Source organism: Morone saxatilis, unplaced genomic scaffold (assembly GCF_004916995.1).
Source record: "Morone saxatilis isolate NCDOM2014 unplaced genomic scaffold, NCSU_SB_2.0 Contig11, whole genome shotgun sequence".
NCBI lineage: Eukaryota > Metazoa > Chordata > Actinopteri > Moronidae > Morone > Morone saxatilis.
This window is the reverse complement of record NW_023339663.1, coordinates 5,025,976-5,034,027: the sequence shown is the minus strand read 5'-3', so window position 1 is coordinate 5,034,027 and position 8,052 is coordinate 5,025,976. Positions and strand designations below refer to the sequence as shown.

The following is an 8,052-nucleotide window of genomic DNA, read 5'->3' as shown; positions in this document are numbered from 1 at the left end:
TCCTTACTTATTGGAAATATAAGTTCCTTCAGTGCCGCAAAAGGTACATATTGTCAAACGAGTCACTAATGGATGGTGTAACAGCTTGGTTCTTTAGTTTAAATGAAAATGAACACAGAAATAAAACTACATATTGTTTTAATGTATGGTCAAAGTCAGTATAAGACATGAAATGTCAGACATTACAGTGGCTCTGAGCTTAGCTTTAACTTACGGCTATTTTCCTCAGTATCATATAATTAACTGAATAGGGGTATTCAAAAAATAACCCCATTCAGTTAATAACATTAAGAGTGATCATTGTTTACACCAGGGATCTCAAACCGCCGGTTCAGGGGCAATTTCTGGCCCTCCATCCCCCTCCCTCCTGGCCGGAAATATATTTTTTTATTATTTCACATGAATTTAATCTATAATTTCCTAAACCATTAAAAATAAAAACACTATTCTATTTTTAAGGTCAAAGGAGCCCACAAATGCATGCAAACAGTTGATAAAAAGAGAGCAGATTTCAGGTATTCATTTGCTATTTGGCTGTGAACAAAGATGATTTAAAATGAGATAAAGTGTATACAAACTGTTGTTTGTATGTTTTATTTTTTGTAAGATGTTAGTAATGTCAATATTTTCAGAATATTACTCTCCTATGAGATGACAATACCAGCAGTGGCCCCAAGCCAGTTTGAGTTTGAGACCCGTGGTTTACACAGTCAGTTTACACAATTACTTTGAAAGGCAAAATCACAATTCGATGTTACAAATGGAGGAACAAGACTAAAACTAAAAATACAATATATTTATTACATCACGTAAAGGCTTAAGGCAGCATGTGGTTTTAAAGGAAAGACACTGATCCATGATTTTGGATTTACGTCTACTCTTGATATATTTTTCTAGGCCCCATTAGGTAGGAACTTGTTTGAACGACATCAGAAATTCTATCAAAAGCAAAATGAGCAACTTACTGACAAATCTGCACATCTGTACAGTATTATGCTGTTGTGCGGTTCTATTCTGCTGCTTATGTCACAGTGATGCCCTAAGAACAGTAGTCAAAAGTAATGAAGCATGAAATGCTGAATTTGGAAAGCACATGAATGTGAGTTTTGCTGCTCCTATTCCTCACAATGAGTTCAGTTAATAACTACCCTCTGGGGTTCTGGTGTAAACCAAATGTTATGTTTACAGTTTCGGTTCTGTTTCTCATCAGAATTCACTGTATGTATTGTACCTTTAAGTACAGTTCCTGCCTCAAAGCAGACTCTTGAAACTTGCATTGTTTCCAAATATCCATAGGCTAACGCCAGCTAGTAGTTTTCTTCTTCACTTTTTGCTGTAAGTTGCTAACTATATTACTGCCATGTCTTAATACCATAGAACCAAGGGGCATCATGTACAGTAGCTCTCCTTTTGTGTGGACATGGCCAGACTTGTTTCTTCGCTGCCGCTTCCTCTTCTCCAGCTGACATGATACCCTTCTGTATCTTGTTTCACCTATAGATATATAACGAGAGATACTTGTTGCAACAGATTGCACCCCTTTCATTCCAATCAAAGTTGTTCACCTGGCACATACACAGAAAATGTTCCTTCAGTTCACTTGCACATCCTTGTCTGGCTTTCAGATGTTTTATTTTTGTTGGACAAAGATCAAATTGTGATCATAAGAGGAGTCAGTTCAGTGTCTGTAGCATGTCTGTTCTACAGTCATTTCCTTTATATGATTTGGTATCGGAAAATGTCTTTTTGGACCCAATTTGACAATTCAAACTGCGGCCACTTGCCACACAGCCCGGTGCTGTTCCTGGGGCTTAATTTCTGTTCTGATCTTCTCTAATCTAATCTTCTGCAGACGTTGAGAATGTTTATCACATCACCCACATGTCCCTGTGCATACATATGGATTCTTGTGCATGTGCTAATAGAGGATAAGGTAAAAACTACAATAATCTGCTCATTAAAAACATTGTCCCATAGTGCCAAACACATTTTTAACATCCTGTGCTGTCTCCAACAAATCTCATAGTAATATTCAGTCCGAAGGCAGCAAGTGAATATCTTAAACTGGTGATGTTGAGCTGATTAAATATTACTGACCATTGGACTGATGAGGCTTGCTGAATGCTGGTACCATGTGGGTGAGTATATACATTTTAAAATTAATTTAAATTGTACTGTATATTTATTTAAAACAAAAATCACATAGACACATAAAAGTTAGCAAACAAATAAATACTAACATACTTGCGACATCTGAATTTCAAATGGTTTTGAACCTCCTCCTGTCCATCAATTAAAATGAAGTCAGCGGTATTTAAACACTGAGGGATATATTGTACTGACATCTCGGCATGGTGATCATCAAGGAGATATGAGTCTGACTTTAGTCCCTCGACACTGAGGCCTCGGGTCCTCTAGGCTGCACTGTCGGCCCCTCGCGGTGATGCATATTGTCAAAACGTGGTGTCACCTCGCAGCGGATAAGTAGAGTATCATCTTTAACATAGGCTCTCTGATTTAGCTGATGCAGGTGCATAAAGGTGACGTAGCCGAATCCTTTGGGGTTGCGCTGGATGGTGGGCTTCTGGAAGGCTTGCAGGTCTGGTTTAGTCTCCATCACCTCTGTGTGGTGCTGACCCTCGGGGCCCTGGTCTAGGATGGCAAGGCGAATAGTGCCCTGGAACGGCCAGGTCAGCTGCCCATCAAAAGCTCCTTGCATGGTGTGGACAAAGAGAGAGATATAGTTGGAGCAGCGCGGCGCGTTGGGGGTCTGCAGGTGTAAGCGCAGGCACAGCCTGTAGCCTGGTCGGCCTGTGTAGAAGCCGGGGCTGTGCTCAACCACTGGCAGGCCTGCTTCTTGGCTCCGCAGGTGGCCAGAGAAACCTTTGAGGCGCCAGACAAAGATACCGTGACACTGCTGACACTCCAGCTCCTTCACTGTCTCCTCCAGAATTGACACTCTACGCCTGAGCTCTGCAAGCTGGCCAGCCTGTGGATGAGACGGGACAGCAGTTTCAAATGACAAAGGCTTACACTGTGTCTACACAGGAGGTGCAGCGTGAGCAGCAAGTTAGCAAAGCAACGACAGCTTCAGCCCAATACACAATCACTGTAGTAACGTGTTTAAAATGGAGGAAAAGGCCTGACAGACTGAGAGACGAGTTACTGAAAAATGCAACTGAAACGCTTGCTGTGTGGACTGTGATAAAAATATCTAAAATGTCTGTGCTCACACAAAGGTGAGACAATGTGCTGCCAAGAACTCGAACCATCAGAAAAATAATAGCTAGCTCTGCATAAAATCATAAAAAACATTCAAATCTAATAATATTTGAAGTTTAAGACATTGATCTGCTTACACATCACATTAAATGTCTGCACTGTGATTCATAAGAAACAGATGATAGTGACATGCAGCCAGGCAAGATACATTACAGAGACAACAACTGTGATCATAGATTCTATGACCACACAGACAAACCATATACACATATTAGTACTGCAAAGCTCAAGGACATCCTTTACCTGTGTTTCTTTTAAGATGATGAGCTCACGCAGCTGGTGATCCTGCTTTACCAATCGTCCATCCATGTCCCTGAGCCTCAGCATCTCCTCCTTAGGTTGACATGAAGCATTGCTGCTGCAGCTCACAGCTCCTCTGGGCCCACTGCAGGCTGACACTGATGCTGCCGCTCCTTGATCCTCAGAGGAAACCGACGGCCCTAGGGCCCACAGGGATTTGGGTGTGGTGCCGTTAAGGCTAAGGCTACGCAGGAAGTCAGCCATGTAGCGCATATGCATCTGTGTGAACTCCTGCATGTGCTGAGCCAGGTTGTGGCGTTGCATCTGCGGAGGCAAACAATTCATCTCTGTGACATGTAGTCTGCAGCGCTGATGGGACTAATAGTTAACAAACCAAGTTCTCACTCACTGTTCTTTCGACAATGTGTGGGAGATTTGTAACACAACAAACTTTGCATTTGATCACCTACCCTTTCCTTACATCCAAAGGCACTAAAGTTACACGCGATGGGTGCTTTTGGGCAATCTGTGTCACAATGAGAATCCATCTGAAACAAAAACATCATCAGCTGAGCTTCATTCAAAGGAATATTTCAACAATAAATATGGACAAACATAACGGGGAAATAATTCACTTCCTTTCTCATACATTAAAAAAGACTTTTAAGCATCATTTTCACATCAACTGTGACATGTATTGTGACTGTGTGGAATGGTTCTCCATTGTTTAAATAAAAGAGAAGTTCTTGTTGACAGAAGTTAATAATTCACAACTATAAAAACATTTTGATTTACTCGAGGCCTTTTTCATTGTCACTGTATTACTCACCTGGTCTCTGATGAGATCCAAGTCACAGTACTGGCAAGTCACACTGGCAAAAGGGCACTGCTGTTCATGGAGCTGAAGGAGTAACCGAAACCAGATTGTAAGGAGACTAATCCTCACTGATACACAATGCAGCTGTGAGATTTTCCTATGAGAACTATTCTGGAAGACGCAAGTGGAGCAATTACATAAGTGAGTCAACATACCTCTCTATCCTCATAAACAAAGCTTGCCACACAATCTGGACACGACACAGGTCTCCTTTGGCACTCAACAGTTATGTGCTCCTCGAGGTGGCTCTTTCTCACGGACTGTTGGCATTGTGGGCAAGGCTCAGTGGCAAACTGACATTGTGCCAAATGGTTCTGGAAGGAAAACAATACATTGAAACAATACAATTCATTTTATTCTGTAGCAGGACAGCTGTGGTTCACATATATAACAATTCCATCGTCCACACCGGAGGAAGATGTCTTCACTTGACACCCAGCCCATTTTTTTCTATGCCAAAAACAAGGATGCACACAGTGTGATAGCGCTCATTATCCGTCAGTGACTTCTGGAGATGTGTCGCATCTACAGGGATCCTTGACAAACGATCTCTTCAGGTCTATTGGAGTTATCAGCATTTCGGCATGTGCATGTCTTTCCCTCATTACTGGCTGTTGATTAGGTGCTAACAGTGTGAGAATATGCTGGAACAGTGAGAAGGAAGAGTCTGTGCTGAATATGATGGTGTCAACAGGAGAAGTGGTGAGCTGAGCTGTCTGTGTCTTGCTTGTTGCCCGTTTTCTTTTCAAGTCATTTCATTGCGCCAGTTCTTTTTTTTTTTTTTGTTAAATTACAATCATATGACTATACTCAACGCTGAAATTAAGATACAATCCAAACATGAACAAGGACACTCTTTGGTTGCTGGTCAATGGATCAACCATAAATGATGACAACATGTTACATAATTAATTATGGTCTTATCATGTATTTTGGATCTTTCACTTTCCTCATTCTGTGTTCTCAGTTGAGGTGCATTCAGTGTCAGAGATGGAAGTCACTCTTTTTACCTCTAAATGTCGGAGCTCCATTTTCTCAGCACAGCCGGAGTTTTGACAGCGAACAGTTAGTGATAGAATCTCGCGTTTGGCAAAGTTATCAGGAAACAGCTGGTCTTCTGACAGCATTTCATTGTCCACAGGGCACCTCTGTCCTGTATCACTGTTTTAAGAGGAAGAACAGCAGTCCTTTAAGCTGAGCATTAAGATTATCAGGTTATGCATGATGCTTTATATTTGAGCAGGAAAGCTAGTGTCAGTGAAAATACTGCATCATTTAGACACATACTGTACCTGGACTACATTTTTTTATTACTACTTGGTCATTTGACAGATTGCTGTGTTACTAATAAAGAATTAACAGCTCTTTAAGAATGTGCCATGAAGATGGTGTTAACAAATGCATTTTAGACCTGCGTTATTATTATATAGAGAGCTGCAAAATAGCATACCGAATGGACTTCTCAATGCAGTTCTTGCAGAAACGGTGGCCGCAGGGTGTTTGAATGGCATTCCTCAACGCCATGAGGCAGATAGGGCACTCATATTTACTCTCTAAGGGTGGGTCAAACTCCACGTCATAGCCCTGGACGGGGGCAGCAGCTGGAAGACTAGTGTTGCTGCTGATGTAGGTGCCAGGGCTCTCTGAAGGGCTGAGAAGGGATTCCCGCTCCTTTTCCAGCATTGCCAACGCACAGTTGGACAGCTCTCCCCCAACAGCTCCTTCATAGCTGTCCTCCTCCAAACTGCACTTATTGCTGTCAAAGCAAGCCATCTGCTGTGGAGAATGGGACAAAAAAAAGAAGAAAAGATCCATTATTTTATCTTTATTTCCACTCAATACTTCAACGGTGCTGAAGAAAGCTCAGCAAAGTCTATTCTATTTTGGACAGCTGAGAACCTTTTTCGTATCACGGCATGTTCTGATATGACTTTATCGTGCTGGTATCGAGAGCATCCTCATTCCTCAATGACATGGACAGGTATTGCCACACCTAAGCTCAAGGGAACAGCTAGACAAAGTGGTGCAAACTGCATCAAACATCACAGGCAAGGAACAACCATCTCCTACTGAAATACATAACATACCATGAATCTACAGAAAAGGGAAAATAATAACTATAAAGACAAATATTTGACCTAGGTTTGACAGCCAGGTTCCATACCAGCACATATCCAGAGACACCTTAACTCCTAAAACACCAGAGGTGTTACTATTCCCTACCGTAAGATACTGTAATGGTACATACACAGGAGTACATACTGTATGGAGGACATGGTGCTAAAAGCGTCCCTATGGGGATTTAGGATGATTTAACTATTACTTATTGTCATTACTGAATAATCAATTAGTTTTTAAATGATGAAGTCAATCGACTTATCATTTTAGCTATCTAGAATGATCCTTTTAGTTTGAATGCATACTGGTTTTACTGTTTAACCGTACAATCATTTTGATGGTTTCTTTTAGGTGAATTTTGTGGTGGCGTGGTTTCTGTTTTGATTCTGTTTTACATCACCAAAAATTACCAAACACACCAAAGATAATTCCTATCAACTAACTGGTAACACACGTTCAAGAGTTCAACACTATTTTACTGGTCACGGTATCCCCTTATATGATGAAATATTTTCTATTTGCAACTTAACACCAAATAACATATCAGCACAAGTGCAGCTATATTCATTAGGTAACTTTATGACTGTGTACACAGTTATAACTTATAACCCAGTGATTTAAAAGTGTAAAATGTAGAAGTAGAGGTGCAGAAACTGTAACATTTAGGCCTCGACACCTCTCTATTTGTAGCTTTAGCTCCTCACTGGCGCTGGACTCCCTCTGAAATGAGGTAAAGCTACACCTAGCGTTACATGGGAAGTAACGTGTAACTCACTGGTTGTGCTTCATAATTAGCACCACACGTTTCTAACTAAAGTGGAACCTTAGCTAACATTAAAACGCCGTCGTCGTCGTCAAAGTGATTTAACAGCAGAGAAGTTATAGGCAATCCCCAGCACACAATAAATAAAGTGGGCAATGCTGTCACTTGATGGACTAGTCATGCCTGTGGATGCGGAACTGACGCTGTTCAAGCTGACTGTGCTAAACAGCGATGAAAAGAAAGATACTGACCCAAACAGCAGGCGGCAAACACGCTCCTCATCAGCACAGCACAGACTATGTCTGACAAAGAAGGTTTTATCCTTCCAGTGTACCCACCTTTGCCTTGAAAACGACTCGAACTTTTCGTTTCTGCAGAATTTCCTGTTTTTTTTTTCTGTTTTTTTTTTTTTTCTGCTTATTCTTCTCCTTTTAGTTTTATGGCGGATTTATTCGATTACTTTGAATGTGCATACCGCCCCCTACTGTATGGGAGTGTGTACACGTGGGTTTTTACATTGCCAACAAAAGTGTAAATGTAAGATAAAAATGTTTTTTAAATAAAAAAACAAACAAAAAAAAACCTCAGCCCACTAACCTATGCTGACTTTACCAGATCCTGTGATATAACTGTATATAACTGTATATAACTGTATATAACAGTGACATGTTTACAGAATCACCTGAGGCTGAATGTCAACAAGACCAGAGAGATGGTGATCGACTTCGGTAGGAAGAAGAGGATGCCTTCACAGCCACTACGGATCAGGGGG

At 41.1% G+C, this 8,052-nt stretch overlaps 1 protein-coding gene across 7 annotated transcripts; it reads right to left on the bottom strand.

Moving 5' to 3' along the window:
- Positions 1 to 117: 117 nt before the first annotated feature.
- traf6 (TNF receptor-associated factor 6) lies at positions 118 to 7,726 on the bottom strand. Of its 7 annotated transcripts, none has more exons than XR_004796383.1 (9): positions 7,619 to 7,726; positions 5,850 to 6,172; positions 5,410 to 5,560; positions 4,555 to 4,713; positions 4,352 to 4,423; positions 3,993 to 4,070; positions 3,526 to 3,846; positions 2,245 to 2,989; positions 118 to 1,494 (listed from the first exon to the last, which is right to left on the bottom strand). XR_004796383.1 is itself a non-coding variant. In XM_035651884.1 (9 exons), exons 3-9 carry the CDS (start codon positions 6,170 to 6,172, stop codon positions 2,384 to 2,386), a joined length of 1,710 nt encoding a protein of 569 aa, XP_035507777.1. In that variant the 5' UTR covers positions 6,173 to 6,175; positions 6,299 to 6,410; positions 7,293 to 7,463; the 3' UTR covers positions 1,616 to 2,383. The 7 variants fall into 7 exon arrangements, 6 of the variants coding, with proteins under 6 accessions (XP_035507777.1, XP_035507778.1, XP_035507773.1 ...); XM_035651884.1 differs by lacking the exons at positions 118 to 1,494; positions 7,619 to 7,726 and adding exons at positions 6,299 to 6,410; positions 7,293 to 7,463 and having other exon boundaries at positions 1,616 to 2,989; positions 5,850 to 6,175; XM_035651885.1 differs by lacking the exons at positions 118 to 1,494; positions 7,619 to 7,726 and adding exons at positions 6,299 to 6,410; positions 7,293 to 7,463 and having other exon boundaries at positions 1,616 to 2,989.
- Positions 7,727 to 8,052: the final 326 nt, after the last annotated feature.

What these genes read in the sequence shown, in the direction of transcription:
- traf6 (XM_035651880.1), bottom strand. Translation starts at nt 6,172, where the DNA reads ATGGCTTGCTTTGACAGCAATAAGTGCAGTTTGGAGGAGGACAGCTAT. An exon ending in TGGAGCTCCGACATTTAGAG is followed by an intron (nt 4,714 to 5,409) that starts GTAAAAAGAGTG and finishes TTTTCCTTCCAG; the next exon opens with AACCATTTGGCACAATGTCA. An exon ending in TCATCTTAAAAGAAACACAG is followed by an intron (nt 2,990 to 3,525) that starts GTAAAGGATGTC and finishes TCTCATCCACAG; the next exon opens with GCTGGCCAGCTTGCAGAGCT.